General features: G+C 37.2%; 1 protein-coding gene across 7 annotated transcripts in view; it reads right to left on the bottom strand.

Annotated features, from left to right (window-relative positions):
• MAP7 (microtubule associated protein 7) overlaps positions 1-17,541 on the bottom strand; it is a 165,553-nt gene that overhangs the window by 93,691 nt on the left and 54,321 nt on the right. The window contains exon 1 of one of the 7 annotated variants that reach the window (XM_036994678.2): positions 8,753-8,916. The exons of the other annotated variants lie outside the window; for them this stretch is intronic. Coding sequence (XP_036850573.2) covers positions 8,753-8,774 — 22 coding nt within the window. The 5' untranslated portion in view covers positions 8,775-8,916. Of the gene's footprint in view, positions 1-8,752; positions 8,917-17,541 lie in introns of those variants that run through there. 7 annotated transcript variants of the gene reach the window in all.

The raw sequence follows: 17,541 nt of genomic DNA on the forward strand, positions 1-17,541 counted from the left end.
CTAAAACAACTTAGAATCCAAAATATATCTTCAGAGAGATTTCTTTTTGTTTTTAAATAACAATTTCACCCCACCACATCATAAATGCAGATTAATTTCCACCATGGAATACTTTAACACATCTTACTAAAATTAGGAATTTAATACTTCAGTGTAAAATCAGTATCTTACTATTGAATTCTTGTTTTAAAAGGGGCTTTTTGAGATAAATAACACTTTTTTTCTAAGTGGCTAAATTTTCTCGGAAGAGGTGAGGCTATTAAATCACATAAATCAATGTTCTGGGTTTATTTTTTTGAAGGTTACTGCAAAACTAACAAGCAACTGCAAATGCATGGAGGTAAAAACCTTTCTGTTTTTCTCATGGGTATAATTTCAAAACATTTCAAAACATTCTGATGATAGCTATTGGCTGTAAAACCTGCATACAACATTTGGCATATTTCAACAAAGCTTAATAATTAATGAACATCCTATGTCATTAATTTATTATAAATCAAAGCTGCTTCAGAATTTTCAAGTGTACTGCTTAAGATTCTACCAAAAGGTAATTAGCTGATGGTGACAGTCCTAAAATTTCATGATTTGCATATGTCATAATGTTTTTGGAAATACACAGTGAATGTTCAAGGAATAAGTTTATGGATCCTATGAGCAGTCAGACCATGTAATTACTTCCCATAATTGGTGAGAGGCTCTTCCTGCAAATAGATGTTGGATAAAGAGACTTCCTTCCATTAGCCACAAATAGGAGAAAAATTTTATGTTGTGATTATTTTAGCCATCAGGATTCTTACCTCCTCCTTCCTATTGTTTAAATTCTGGTGAATTAATTGTGGTTTTTTTTATTCCTTATATCCACAAAGAGTACTTGGTCAAAAATTTTGACTGAATGTGGTAAAATAACGTGAGCTTTTTTTTTAAAGGCAACTGAGTGAAGAAATAGCTTCACAGCAGTCAGCCCAAACCATTTATTATTGGGACTTAAATCAACAAAACAGACCACCGAATTAAGTGTTTGCTGAGAGAAATTAATGGGTCTTGTTTCCAATGTGTTTTTTGGTTTTGTTTACGTGTGTTTGCATGTATTTTCTTCTTTTAAGGTTTTTGTTTTTTAGTTTTGAAACTATGGAAAAGATCAACAAAATTGTTAATTTTCAAATGCTTTTGCTCCATAAGTTATGAGTCAGCCTCTTGGCCCCTCCCTATCTACCCAGGCACCTGGACTTCCTAGGCTCTTCCCAAACTGCTAAGCGCTGCAACAAGATTTACCTAGTGGGTCTACTTAGTGCTAACTGAACCACAAATGCTGAGCCACACCCCAGTCATCAGAATCCATTCATCATTTGACACAATAGGCCCACTGGCATTCAAATGCTCATTTGGATTTGGGGGTGAATAGCTCAAGAGGATTCAACCCCATGGAAATCATCTATTTGCAATTACCCCTGAGATGTTAAATTCAGCTGGGCTGGGGGATACCTGTAGACAAGCAGCTGCTTCAGTTTATGCTACCTGTTAAAACCATAGCACACAGTCATGACTATTGGAACTAGCTTCACTCATGGCTAGAACTATCCCTTCCTGGATCCTTAGGTCAGACAATTCCTCATTTTTCATCTAGTATGTATCCTGTAGAGGAATATTAGACATGTGTAGCACTGAGAATATGAGAAGCAGGAGGCTCTAAGAAGCAAGGTGGCAGGATCAAAACAGGGTCACGGTATACTGACACATTGGCATAATTCTAGGAAAGGAATTTTGCAATATTTGTCTGCTGCCATTAAAAAGTCCACAATTGTTGACTTCACAATTCCACTTCTGAGACTCTACCTTAAGGAAATAATCTAAAATACAGAAAGAGCCTTATACCTAAAGGTGTCCATTAGAGTACTGTGAAGGGAATCAGCATACGCCACTCTAAAAGATGCTACTGTGGTCTTCAATATGATTTTGAGCTGAAGGTAACTGAGAATCAACAGATGCAGGAAGAATTCTCTGCCCATCCCCACACTCCATCCCCTAAAATCAGGGCATACATTTCCCCTGTGACAGGATCCCCTACTCCTGTACCAGAAAGAGGAAAGAGATTCTTATCCCCAGAGATGGTCAGAACTGAGATGAGTTTGGGTAAACAGACCTTACTACATTAACTCTTTCCTTCCTTCCGTTCTCTTTCTATATTTCTTAGTCACTTTCCCACAATTTATGGTCCCCTGAAACCCCAACTCCCTTTCCTTTGTTAAAATGGTATGTAAGACCCTCCTTCAGTTTAAAACTCACTTCAAGTTTCACTTTTTCTGCGAACTCCTGGGCATGTAAAAATTAAAATTTTGTGCTTTTCTCTTGTTAATGGGTCATTAGTGTAATTCACAGGCCCCCAAAGACTTAACCTAAGAAAGTAAAGTAAAAGTTTTCCCTCCCCAACAACCACTTACAACTGTAAAAAATCAAAAGCAACAATAGTCAAAGGGGGAATATTCCTGCTATGATTATCTAACCAGTAAAAATAAAAGTACTGAAAGTACTGAAAGTAAGGCAGTATCAGGCACAGCTGCTCATAAGACAACCCTTAATAAAAATAATTACTTAGATTCACATTGATGTTGAAAGGGAATACAGAAAAATTTCCTAACATTGCCTTAATGTGACAGGATTATGGGTGATTTTTCTTTTCCATTTTTGCCAGGTTTCTGTAGTGCTATGGTACACTTTGGTAACTTAAAATTTGGTAACAAAAAAAATTAAGAAGCATGTTTATAAAAAGGTGATGGAAAAATAAACATATTTTTGTCACTAGTAATTAGTTTATGTCCCTAATTCTTCTCTAAAGAAACCATTTACATATCACAGAAAGCAAAAGGAAATAAATCATGCTGCTGTTCATTTGCTATGATTGTCAGATTGCTTCTCTGTGGAAACAGTCTTCTGTCACATCCCCACCTCTCAATACAAATAAGTTTATAACTTCCTGGGTTGTGACCTGTAGGAGTCGGCCTCGTCTGCCATCATGGGACCATTTAGCTCATCTGTTGCTGTGAGGCAGCTGTGGAATTTCTGTTTTACTTGCAGTCATGACATACACACCACACCAAAGCAAAATCCAAGATCCATGCCAGGATTAAAAAAAATAAAATAAAACAAATTATTTTTAGGCCTATCGCATAGTTAAATAGCTCTTGAAGAACACAGCTTTCCTTTAGATCTGGTGAAACACATAATTTCTATTTCATACATTCTAAGTGTGTACAGTTCTTAGGTTCCCGTAACAGGATTTCAGTCAACTCAGTTGCTATTGGTTACGGGTGGCATAGTTTATAGGAAAAATCTAAAACACTATACAAAATTGACATCACTGAGAGCTATGGTGGTACAAGGGCCCCATCTTATTCCTAAAGAATATTTTTTTAAATGCATAAATATTTAAGAATATACTTAAGAATATTTCAGAAATACGCTAACCTCCAGGTATTTGATAACTAATAAAACTCTCACGTAAATACAAATATAAATTCATGAATGTAAATGGCTTTCACCTAGTTCTTGATTGTTTCTTTAATTCAACTAAAATTCCTGAAGCACTTGTTTTATTTTTCACCTAGACCATGACTGTCACCTAGCATTGACAGCATACTGTTATAAAAACATCATACTTAAATGCTTGTGTATTTACATTATATATTTTGATTATCAGAAGTAAAATACAAAATTCAAATAATCAAAGCAAGAATTCTTAATAAAATGTATAAAAATGTTAATCTTTGACTCAGTACTTTGTAACTGCTGTGTTGCAGAACAACAAAAACTTTGCATTGTTAATATTAAGTGGGAAGCTTAAATATTAACTTTTACCTTCTTGGTCATTCATCACATGTTACTTGGTATTCAGGAAATGTTATTTTATTATGTCTGTGATAAGATACTAAGAATACATTCATATAACCTAACAGATTATGATCCAGAAATGGATCATTACCTTTTTTAATAGAATAGGGCTTGTAGAAAAGTACCTCCTAAATAAGAATCATTCTCATGTATTAAAAACTTAAGTTTTTTAATTGGGTGATAGTTCAATAAAAATTCATTTCTTCACATCACCATGTTTATGTACTGCTAAGAAAAATTATATTGTCAAGACAGTAACACCAAGGCTCGCAATCCAGTAATAAAATTTTTCAGAGACTATTCACCAAACAATGACTCAGGGAATTGCTCTCAGAAAGGACTGCTGACTTTTAGTATGTGATTTGCATCTCTGACTATAAGTCTTGATCTTGGAATTTAATCTTAGAACTTAAACATCTTTATGTGTGATAGTATGCATTACTACCTTGATGTCCTCCTTGGGTTAAAATTTTTCCCTGTTCTTTCATTTTATTTCATTTGTAGAGTATATCCAGCAGATTTTTATCTTTAAACTTGAGCAACTCTGGCTGGACAGCCCAGAAGATTCCCAGCAACACCCATTTCCTAGAAAGAGAATGTTTCATTTCTGTCCTTAATCTGTTCCTGCTCATGCTCTTTCCTACCTGTGTGTTTTGCTATGGAGGGGCAAGTTAAACTCCATTTAACCTGACATACTTTGAGATCTCAGGAGCTTTAGGTGAGTGAATGGTGGTATTTGAAAGCTTTGGTAGTATTGATGCTTATTTCCAAGACCACCTAATCTAAATATCATCAGGCTTACAAAAGTAAAAGTTAGGGAAAATCAGAGAATCATTTTCTCTGGGGAAATTCTACCAGATTTTTATATAGAGTTATAGTGGATTATTAATATATTTTAAAAGTTTGGTATCATTTCATTTACAAGGCAAATCATATATCCAATGATATTTATACGGAATTAAGATAATAGTCACAAATACAATTGCCATTTATTGAACATCTATTATGTTCCAAACTGTACTGGATGCTGAAAGCACTTTGTCTCATTCAATTTATTCCTCACAGTAAGTCTGCATTTAGTTAATACTTTCCTTACTGTACAGACACAAAAGTTAAGGCTCAAAAATGTTAAGAAATTTGTCTAATGTAAATGGTTAAATCATGAATGAAATCTACCTCAATTTGACTTTAAAACCTAGTATCTTAGTCACTATGCTACATGCAGTGTTTTCTAAAATTTTCCCCAAAATATGGCATTAAAAACTGTACCTTGGTCTTTTTACTGTTTTGGTGTGTTGGCCTCCCAATGATATTTTGGCAAATATGTAATATTTATAAAGTCAAGAAGCATTTACATTCTCACCTAAGGGAAGAATTTGCATTGTTTTTCAGTATATATTCAAGTAACACTATAGTTTGCTTTATGGATTTTAAATCACCACCTTGTGTATAAACTCATTTGTCCATCTTAACTGGATTGCAGTAGGTATGATTGCTGCCATTTGATAAGGGAGGTGACTAAGGCTCCGGTTAAATGGGATTTGCCTGTGGTCATACAGACAGGATTAGAACCAGTGCTGAACTCTGGTCTTTTGGCTCTAAAGTACAACATTCTGTCTTGAGAGAAATACAGAGTCAGTGTAGCTTTGAGAATAGCTAGTGTTTTGCGAGAGCCTTGTGTAATAAAAAATATACTAACATAAAGTTCCTGGTAAAGGAACTGGAGTCTGCCAGGCTGTGTGACCTTAGCTGAACGTGTGGAAGAGACTGCCCCTCCTGAGCACAGCACCAATGTAGTCCATGTCTCAGAGGATGAGTGATCTTATTTGGCCTGTGATGTGGTATTTTATCACAGGATTTTTTTTCTAGGGTTAATTCAGCTATTTTTCACAAAAGAAGTAAGCTTTTGGGTTTTCTGTTGTGGCTGGCACATGGTTAATCATCTGTAATGAAAGATAGCTAACATTTCCTGCTGACATTTTTTTCTTCTTCCAAAACTTGGAACAAACCACTAGTGCTTTGTCAACCCAGAAATAATTAGCTTGCTCTAGTGCAGTGAGACTCCTGATTTTATATAAAACTGTATCTTGTTATTTTGTGTATTTTATAAAGAGAGTAAGTGTAGCCTTTCCTACTTTGTTGCCTTTTTGAAGACTATGGATTCATTAATTCAATAAATTGATCAGGTGCCTACTGCTGGCCAGGCACTGCTGTCGGTGCTTGGGAAACAGCAGTGAACAAAACAGACCGAATTCTCTGCCCTCACCCAGGATACATTCAAGTGGGGAAAACCAGACAATGAACATCATTGCATCAGCTAGTGCTGAGCACTAAGGTGAGACTAAGCCAAATAATCAGAGAGCAGTTCTTATCTAGAGGGGGTCACTCCTACACTACTCCAGTTAGTCCGGAGCAGATGGGTGATGTAAACAGGTCCGGCTTCCACAGCTGAACAGACTTCCACGGATGAGCAGGTGCCATGTACAGAGTATAGAGCACAGCTCCCCCTTCATCTTCACCCAGAATAAAGTTACAGCTATTACACTGAAATTTTAGTTTACGGAAACATGAAGTTTGTATGTTTTCTACTTTTGTAAGGTCTACTCAACACTAAAGTAAAAGATGGAAAGTGGAAAGTTTAAGACCAAAATCCAGTGTCTTAGAAAAATTAAGTGTTTTTAAATCACTTGTCTAGGATTTTTTGGACCAATTATCTAGATTTTTTGGCAACCCCCCTCCCATTTAGAATTTATTGGTTATTTATCCCATTTTCTTACTGAGCAACCTATATTTGATTCAAACAGCCTTATTTTGTCATAATAAAATAGTCCATTATGAAACACAGTGATTATGAACCAACTATGTCTCATCCTAATACTTGAATACTGTGTGGACATATGCTTTCTGCATAGAAATATATCTCTATAAAATAACTCATTAAGTACAAAAAGAATGTGAAAGTGAGCTAGCTGAACAAATAGGTATAAGAATGATGCCAATTTTTTTTCTAGATAACAGGGCTAATATTGAGGCATTTTACCTTTTCTTTAATGTATATGGAACCCTGCATATTAGAGGTTATCCCCATTATATATAGTAATGATACTAACACACTTAGAGAACAAATAACTTGTCTGAAGTCACAGAACTATTCTCAGACCTGAAAGGATAACTCAGATCCAACTCCAAAGACGTTTCTAACATGCCACTTGGACTCCATATTTTGTAATCATAAAATACCAAAAGCAAACAACTTAACTGTACCATAATCCATCTATTATGTTTACTGGATACTGATACTATATATATATAAGCATATATTTCCTAGATCAGATGTGCTTTTATTATAAAATTTTCAAATATTACTTATGGAAATGAAGATGTATAATATTTTTAAAGGGCAAATAATTTAGTGAGCATAGCACCTTTATTACTTTTAAAACTTAAAACTTGATGAAATATACACATAAATAAACTTCTAGAGAAGAAAAAAAGGTGATAAAAATAACTCTCTAGAAATCTTCTGCATCTGTGGATGTTTTAATGCCCTTGTCTAGCTTGGATTAACACATAGTCTACAGGCACATACCTGATCATCTACAATTGCTCTCTTACAACACTATAAACTATGTTTTCTACCTTTATCTTGCATCTACTTACCACTTCAGCATTTTATTAAAAATAAAAATAATAATAATAATAAAGGGAGAAATGTGGGATCCACATATAAATCAAGTATAAAAATCAAACGAATATTCATATTTGACCTGATCGTTTATAGTTCATAATGCGTGATCAAAACCGAAAGTTTCTGTGATGAATGCCCTTGCACTGTTCACCATGTAAGAACTTATTCACTATGTAAGAATTTGTTCACCATGTAAGAACTTGTTCGTTATGCTTCAGAAGATTAGAGACTGACAAGAATTAGGCTTGAGATGGATTAATGATTGTGCATTGAGCATTGACTCCCCTATACAGAATTTTATTGTTGTTAACAACCATTTGATCAATAAATATGAGAGATGCCCTCTCAAAAAAAAAAAAAAAGAAAGAAAAAATATAAAGAAAAAGGGAAGGAAAAAAAAAATAATAACTCTCCAGTACATAAGATTCCAATACTTGTAAAGCCCATATGTGATTCCCTGTTTACACACCATGAAAAGGAAAGCATTCCTGTGAGAAAAAATGTGAGAGGAAAAGGCAGGCAATGTTTCTGATTTAAAAATAAAAAACAAACCTAAACAAAAACCCAAGAGGCAGGCAAGACAAGTATGACCTTTTTTTAATCAGCAAAAAATAGCACTTCCCAAATATATCCACCTAAATAGAAAAGCAATCACTTATTAAAATCCTCTTGGTCTGATCCAGATAAAAATATTATGAACCTTAAGAAACCATCAATAGATTACGCTCTAAAATTTTCTGTAGCCAACAGCACCAGTGTTTGTGTAGCTCGCTACTGCCTAGATCCATCCCTTTCTTTAAGGAGACCCTCGGAGTTGTCAGGGTTCTCAATTTGGTTTTTGCCAAAAGAATAAAAGGAGGAAGATAGAAAATGGAGACAGCAATGGTTTGCCTTTGATTTTCACAGATGTTAACACATGGCTTCAGGACAATGAAGACAGCACAAATCCACCATCTACAGAACAGTACAAAGATTGTTTCTTTTAATTAAAGCTCCTACTCCTTTTTCTAAGAACATTAAAACCAACAAGTTTGCATTTCAAACAAAATGATCTATGAAAAGATTTCCTGCTTTGTACTTTTCACCTGTTGTATTAATTTGTCAAACCTGGTTTAAAGATTGCCTGATCCCTGTATTGCCTTATTAAGTTTTGAAACACATGGTGCTCCATGAACTTACAGTCCAGCTTAGTGTCTTCCATCCTAAAATTCTTCTTTCTTGAATATGCTGCAACATATCTGCATGTCTCTCTCTCTTCTTGCTTTGCACCAAACAATCAAGGAAGAGGCCTTTGAACCATCCTGAGTATTCTCTCTCACCCAGCTTGAGGTATACTCAGGAGCAAGGCAAAATGGTGATGAGACACACAATCCTACAGCCACTGTTTTTAAACAGTAACCTTGTTCACTGAACCAAGTAAAAACTGAGAAAAGCTTCTGTTCAAAAGAGCCAGTGAAGCTCAAATGGGTGTGGGCTGTGAGTAGGGGAGGCCTTTCCTGGTTAAGAAATGGTTGCTAAAACATCAGTTTGATCTCCGGGATTCAAACTCAGCTGGAGCCCCAAACAGGATGTGCATGAAACACATTAAAAACTTCATTGTTTACCAAAATCATCTAAATGTTATTTACTATTTTCCTGGACTCTCCTGCCTTTTGGTTTCCTGATGTATTAAAAATGACATTCAAAACCTTAAAGATTATGGCTGATTTGTTTCTCATACCAAAATCATCTGACAAAAAGGATCATTTAGAATCAGTCAAGCAGACAGACCTCTGTTCTTCCCCCACCGCCCCTAAGAACAGACGTGGAGCTGTTGAACAACTGCGTGATACGAAATTTCACCTCCCTTCAGAAGGTCCAAAGACTGAGCTGCCTTAGCAAATTCTGAAAAATTCTGAAGGTCTTCAGAGAGGAAAAATCAATGAATATAAACACTAAATATTTAGAAATTGTTTCTAGATAAATTAACCATAGGTCCTCAAAATGTATGTATCTTTTTTTTTTTTTTAGCCAGTGATCAATTGCATTGCAAACTTTGAACTTCCCACTTCTATTACAATTTTCCCTTAGGCTAGTCTTGTCTAGGGGCACAGTGAGGAAACAGGAAAAAGGATCGTGCCAAGTCCTTGCTGGGCCTTTATACAATTTAAACACATGTGCCAAGGGGGCCAGAACACTTTGATTAAAGACAATTAATGAGTTTGGATGAGCAATGGGCCCAATTTGGAAAAGGAAATACAATGTTTAGAAGAAAATCAAACCTTTCAAGCCTGAGTGGTAGGACTTGACTGTGTAACGAAACTGGACACACAGGATTTCTAAGATATATGAGGGTCAAGCACCACTTGGCCGTGAACCTTTTTAATGCCCTCGGAACTAAAGACTACTTAGCAGGAGCCAGTGGATGCCAGCTGCAGTCCAGCACTACCCCCAAAACCCCAGGGAGCCAGGATCACAGCCACCCAAGTACCATCATTCACCCCAACTAGTTGCTTTAACATTTTCAAAAGTAGCCTGTGTAAGTACAGACAACACCTCCAGCCCAGGGTTGGCAGTGCTGACATTCTGGATGGGACCACTCTTGGTTGTGAGACAGGGCTGGCCCGTGCATGGCAGGGAGTTTAGCAGCATCGCTGGCCTCCACCTGCTATGTGCTAACAGCACCACCACCACGCACACCCCTCCCCACAGCTGAGACCATTAAAAAACGTCTTCAAACGTTACCAAATGTCCCTCTTAGGTGAGGGGTAAAATCATCCCCAGTTAAAAGAAAAATCGCAGCTCTAGTCGCTCCAATCATAGTGACCTTTTCCTCTTGCCTCCCCTCCAAGCAGGCTCCTGTGGTAGGGAAGCTAGACAGCCCGCAGCTTCTTGGCATGGGGGAAACCCAGATGCAGTGCTTCCAGCTGTTGCACTGCTCTACTGTCTCTTTCCAATAGATCCTAAAGCTGTTAGAGGGATGTGAGACCCACTCTAAGGAAGGGCAGGTCTGTGTTTGCCATGCTGGGACTGGAGGTCATAAACTATGTCTTATGTGTTTTTCTGTGCTCATGTTTGATACAATGGCTCAGGTGTGGTTAACATTTAAATATTGCCTAAATGTCTCAAGAAGTGGAAGATTGTTCCAATTCTGCCCGATTGGTGCAACCAGATTCACAAGGAGGTGTAAGCACTAACCAAGGGAATATGCTGGCTGGTAATTTCAGGAATTTTTGATGCATGTTATTAAAATATCAACTTACTCTTATAAACCCTGTATTCAGTAGGGCTCCATAAATATTAGGACTGATGCCTTAAATTATCTGACAGCTCCTTTATACAGAACAAAAAGAATGACCAAGAATTTATCAAGCAAACAAAAAACGAAATCTATTAGCAAACCAAAGAAAAACTCTTTTATTCCTTCCCTCAGGATCTATTATTTGTATTTCAGATTCAACTGTAACTAGCTCAGTTCTTCACTTCTGCATTCATCAAAGATTAGAAGCACCCAGTTTTGAGGAGGCAGAAAGTTGTTATGAGAATCTCCTAACTGGTCTATAGTCGTTCAAGTCTCCAAGAAACAGTCATCAGCACAGTTCTGAGACTAATGTTTCTGGAATGCAAGTCCGATCATTAACTTCTCTGAATGCCTCAGCTTTCCTTGGGAGAAACTCCAGCTCCGTAGCATGCAACACCTGCTCTCCATGACCTTGCAGCTGCTCTCCGCACCACACTGGACCAGCACCCCTGGGCCTGGCTACTTCACATTCTCTTGCACACACTGGATCCGGCAGCATTTCCCTGCACTCAATTCTCTCCTCCCCATCAGTGCTGAACACGCTGCCCTGCTTCTTCTTCCTTCTTCCAGCTACTTTCCAGAAGCCTTTTGTGTCCATGCTTCCCATCAGTTGCTCGGACGCCTGCAGAGCGCCTACACTGCTATCACATTCATCCTTCCTTCTGCCCTGGGATCAGCTGTGTGCATACCTGAGATCTATTGATGGGGAAGAAAAATCTGCCTTCTGAAGCATAGATGCCTTCTCCCATGCCACAGGAAATAACAACAATAGCTTAAACGTGTTGCTTACTTTGTGTCAGCCATTCTGAGTGCCTTCCACATATGAACTGGTCTCATCTCACAACAACCCTATTACCATGCCAATTTTACAGATGAGGAAACTCAGACATACAGGGTAGAACTTGTTGAAGCTAGACTCTGAACCCCTACGCCATGCTCTCCTGCAGCATCTTCCCCTAACCGGGTGACTTCTCATTTCTGAGCACCCAGGACAGGAGGCCAGTGTCGCCTGCTGATGGGAAATGATTGGTACCACACGGAGAGAAGACAGGCAGGGAGAGACAGGAGGTGACATTGTGTGGAGACAGTGTGCCACTCTTCCCTGAGGAACAACGGTTCGTAACTAAATGGGAGTGCATTCATCCAGAAAAACAGCTGAATGCTAACAAGAGAGGAAAGAGAATAAAGGGTTTTATATGTGACAAGTGACCCAAGCAGATTTCTATTACGCAGTGCACGGAGCGGTGGGTACCATTAATGGTGTATCATCTTAAACCGTTGAGGCACAGCAACTACCTTAGGAGGAGACACAGTTCCAACTACACACACCACTGTTAATTTTTCAAGATTAGGGACTCAGTTTTCAGTCCATTTTTGGTTTCATTTTCAATACAGAGCAAAACTATCAATCCAGGATACTGGCAGATGGATAAAGGGCAGAAACGATACTTTATAATTCAGACTTAAGGGAATGGAAATCATTCTTAAAATACGGTAAGTTTTAAAAGTAGTAAATATAAAAATCCTGGGAGATTAAGAGGAAATAAGAATTTGTTTATTAACTTTATATTACATAATAATCCTTAACAAATTTAACACATGGTAAGTATTTTGTATTGGGAGCTGGCGAACTGTAAACTTGACAACAGAGCTGTTTTGGGAGAACACCGAGGAATCCACTTTCTTCCCTTTAGTATATGTTCATTTCTGGCCACTGACCACCTGCTTTCTCCAGAGGCCTCCTAGAGCTGCTCTGCGGTGCTAACGGGGAGGATTCATCAGCTTGCTGCTCCCATCTGAGTCCCCACTGTTACTCGTAAAACTGCCAGGTGCCTTGTTTTGACATGACAACAAGTGGGAGAAGTTCAGATCCTTTAGTATCTTCCCTCATCAAATGTGCTAATTTGTCACCCTGCTGCTTTGTTCTTTTTTCTTTCCTATTTTTCCTTAACTTTTGGCTACTAATGGAGAAACCAGTTCTTAAAAAAAACAGGAACTTGTGATGACTGCCCTTGTACTGTTCACCATGTAAGAACTTATTCACCATGTAAGAATTCATTCACCATGTAAGAACTTGTTCGTTATGCTTCAGAAGATTGGAGACTGACGAGAATTAGGCTTGAGATGGATTAATGATTGTGCATTGAGCATTGACTCCCCTATACAGAATTTTATTGTTGTTAACAACCATTTGATCAATAAATATGAGAGATGCCCTCTCAAAAACAAAAAACAAAAAACAGGAACTTGTAAACTGCAGCAAGAATTCTATGAAATTATGAGGTATCTTGTAGTGTTTCTGCTGGTTTTTATCTTGATTCTACAGAAAACTGTGTGCTCTAGCACTGTTTTGTACTCCTTAGAAAACATCAGGGGGAGGGGTGTGTAAAAATGAATATATAAATGAACATATAAATATATGGATGAAGACTTGGTTGTTCTATCAAATAACTGAAAGAACATGGATAGGGGTAAGCCCTCAGATGAAAAAAGATGAGGCATTTATAATGTATTCTCTTTATTTATAAGAATTTAAAAGGTTTTCCTTCATATTTTCCAATCTTTCATACAAAAAGAATCACATACTAGATGTGATTATCACAATTATCAAATGGTGCAGCTTAAACTCTTCGTGTTTGGTAGAATTTAGTGTTTAACATAAAACCCTGGGGCCATGGCAATTGCTATTTTATGAGGCATATGCTGAGAGAGAGATTTTGCTTCTGTTTTATTTATAGTTATGGAAAAGTAAAAGCAGAGGTTCATTTTATAAAGGAACTTGTGCTTTTTTGCTGAAATTCTTAAAAGCTGAAAAACACATAGATATGGTGTACATTATTTCAAAAGACCCATTCAGATGATCTGCTGCAAATTGGTTTGGGGTGTTACTTGAAGACATCTGAACTGCTTCCAATCTCAGTGGCAAATTGCTTCTGGTCTCAATGTCCGTCTAGGTATATGGCAGATATCCCTTTCTCCAGACCCCTTCTCTTAATCTTAATTCTTTATCTTTCCATTTCCTCTGAGTTCAAAAAGTAGTGAGTGTAGCTTTGGGAAGGTATTTATTTCCAACTCTTGCAATGTATCCAGCCCTCTGTTTTATTTTCCTTTCTAATAGTTATTCTGTTTCCATTTTCCTTGAGATAGTCCCAGAGGCCACAATCTTAAAGACGCTGGGAAAGGAAGACACTGCCTTTTCAGCTTTCATTTTATAGCACCTTGGACAGTGACAAAAGGTACACGTGCTGATTGACAAATCAGTTAAAAATATACTCCATACAAGGCCATTTTCTTTAGAGGAGTAAGTACAACATGCTTGTCTGTTTCTCAAAATCCACATTTACATTGCCCTGGAATTTCCATGTTGATCTCAAACTGCAGAACTTATTTGCCTTCATGTCTACACTTCACAGGTATGACCAAAACTACACTTTTTACAAAACAAATAAAAAGTCATTTTTATTTTATAGTGATACCTTTTCACTATGCCCATCATCAAACGTTGTCAATCTTCTTCAAACCCCACTACAGGCATACCACCAGCTATAACCAGCTTTCCTGTGGCACCTCTTGTAAGGCACGCATGGGATAATTATAGCAAAGTTATTAAAATTTTTTATGCTTGAAGCAACAGTTTGCACTAAACATTTCAGCAAAGTCAAGTTGCCCAGTCTGGATTACTGGGGCTGAAACTGCTAGAAAGGGTCAATTGCTTCTTTCAAGGAAAAGATTTTTTGCCAAAATACTCTCTCCAAGCATTTTTTAATGACTTCTCAAAGGTTTATGTCTACTTTCACATTAGAAATTTGTTAACTAAATATTATTTGAACTCTTCACCTCTTGTCAGTTCCTGTAAGTTAATTACAATGTATTTCAGAGGGGATTTCACTGACATGGAATATTAATGGGAGAGAGTGACAGCTGGAGTCCTGAGCTAGATCAGAAATTAAAATAAGGAACCTGACCTAGTTTCAAAAAGGATGTTGTTTATTTCCTCAAACCAAACCAATGCAATCTTCCAGGTATTTGCTTTCAGAATCTAGGACTCAAATGCCTAGTTTGCTGCAGGGAACTAAAATGTATTGTCCAAATAAACACGTTTTGATGTTTCTGTTTTTGTATATCCCAGGCTATGAACAGTCACTCTTTACTCCCCTACGTACTGGCCCTAAGACATTACACTGTCCACAGCAAATAACAGCCAGTGATGCCATTATGAAGCTGGAGAGTGGAGGGAAGTAAAAATGTCAAATGTAATATATCCAAAATACAAATTCTTACCTTATAACCTAATTTATAGGCATGACCAGATTATAAGCAATTTATGGCACTGTGGCAAATCACTAGGAAGTGAGAGCATTTAGTACTGTAAGGTTTTCTCCTATTAAGCAGAATAAGACTTAGCAGCCTACTTGACATTGTACACACAGCCTAGGCTCAGACCAGCATCAGCGCTTTGTTTCCACTTACCGCTTCTGAACTGGTCTCGCTGCTGCCAGTCTTTCCTCTCCAATTCCTATGATCTGTGAGATTAGCTGCATTAAAAACCAGTTCCGATCACTCATCAGTCCCTTACTGAAACACCTGTGACATCTCCCAATGAGTTTCCACCTACTTTTTGAGAATTATATCCCAGCACTCTCCCAGACAGCTCAAGTTTTTAAAGAATGGATGCATTTGCCATTCCTTTAACATGCCTGGTGATTTCCTTCCCTTTCCTTGTTTCTGTCCTTCCTGTTACTCCCATTCTTCCTTCCACATGGAATGTCTCTTCAATCATCTTGGCCAAATCTTCCAGACACTTCAAGAGCCAAGGCAAATGCTTTCACCCTCTATAAAGTCTACCCTGAATCTCCCAAACGGGAGTGCTTATCTTCTTTCTAAACACAAACACATTGATTACAGTTCTCCATCAGCATTTCCATAGGAAGGGAGAGCTATCAGACTCTTCTGTCTATATCCTGAAAGGCTCTGAGTATAATTGAAGCTCAACAAACACACTAAATTGCAATGAACTAGTCTTACATATATGGGTAATTTTTTTTAGCAGTATTCAGGTACATATTTCAAAGTATAATAAATTAGACAGTATATCTCAAGTGTAGAAAATATAAGTACAACACCTTTAAAATAAGCTGCAGTCTCAACATTCAGACATAACCACTAAATATTTTAGTATCAGTTTTTGTAGGTTTGTTTTGAAGTATATATGTCTACCTGATAATAACAAACAGCATCTACATTAATACTATTTGGGAACATTTTATATTCTGGACATCTTCCTACACTAATAACTATGTTTCTAAAACACCTTTATTAATGACTATACAATAGTGAATTGAAACAGCATAATTTATACAGAAGATTCCTAAACTTCTGTTTCCAATTTCTCTGTTATTATAAACAAGGTACAGAGTTACACAAATGTTATCAATGCCTGAAGGATAAATTCCTAGAGTGGAATTATTAAATCTTTGGTTGGGAACATTTGAAAATATTTTTAAGTTTTTAAAGGATATATTTCTCCAAAGAGAGACCTTTTCACTGTAACCTCTCAGAGAGCAGCAATTCATTCACTAATCAGTTATCTATCAGTAACTGTTGTGGGCCAGGCACTGTTCTGCAAGACTTTTCCGTCCAATGGGTGTAGATGGACAATATATAAAAGAATAGATTGGTAAGTAAGATCAGGGTTATGAAGAAAACATACTGAGGGTGGAGGTAAGAGATGTTAGATTGTGGGGAGTGGCCAGGAAAGGCCTTTCTGAGGAAGCAGCAGTGCAGGTGAAGAAGAATCTACTCATTCCAAAAGCCAAGTAAAGAGTAAATCAGTAAGTAAGTGCAAAGGCACTGAGGCCAGAGAGAGGAATGAGTATTAAAAGAATGAAAAGTCAACTGAGTTAAAATTTGGTAAGAAAGAAGAAAAGCAGGAAATTGTTGTCTATAATAAGGATTTTATCTACAGTCAATGGAAAGACATTGGCGAGCGAAAAGTTTTAAGTAGAGGAATGCCAGGATCTGATCCATAATTTAAACATGGCAGCCGTACTGCTATATAGAGACTGGTTGGGGAGTCATGGGCACATGGAAAGACCAGTGTAGAAGCCGTCACTATTGTTATTATATGGGGAGAGCAAATGTGGTTTGGACCAGGAATGGTGGTAGAGACAGACATAAGGAGATGCATGGGATATATTTTGAAGGTAGTGTCAACAGAACATGTTGAGGGACTGGATGTGGGGGAGACAGAGAGGCATGAATCAAACATGATACTCAGGTATTTGGTTGAACATTAATCGAGACAGAGCTTAGTACCAAACAGGTTGGAGGAAAAGAATCAGGACTTCCTATTTAGGAGATGCATTAAAAGGTAAAATTTGTCAGTGTGATAAGTGGAGATGCTATCACACTGGTCTGAATTTTACATAGTTCAACCTATTTAGTTACATACATATATATATATATATATAGCATATACTGCTTCTTAGTCTAAAGTTTTAATAATTACTTTCCATATCAATAAAAGGTCTTCATAGTTGTATCAAACATGTTTACTTTCATCTTCTTGTACATTCAGGCTATTCCAATTCTTAAAATTTCTGCATACAGCTTTAACTATAGTTCAGGTTCAAGGGAAATTACTAGGTCAAAGGTAGGAACAGTTTTAAAGCTTTGATATGTAGCACCA

This window comes from Manis javanica, chromosome 13 (assembly GCF_040802235.1).
Source record: "Manis javanica isolate MJ-LG chromosome 13, MJ_LKY, whole genome shotgun sequence".
Taxonomy (NCBI): domain Eukaryota; kingdom Metazoa; phylum Chordata; class Mammalia; order Pholidota; family Manidae; genus Manis; species Manis javanica.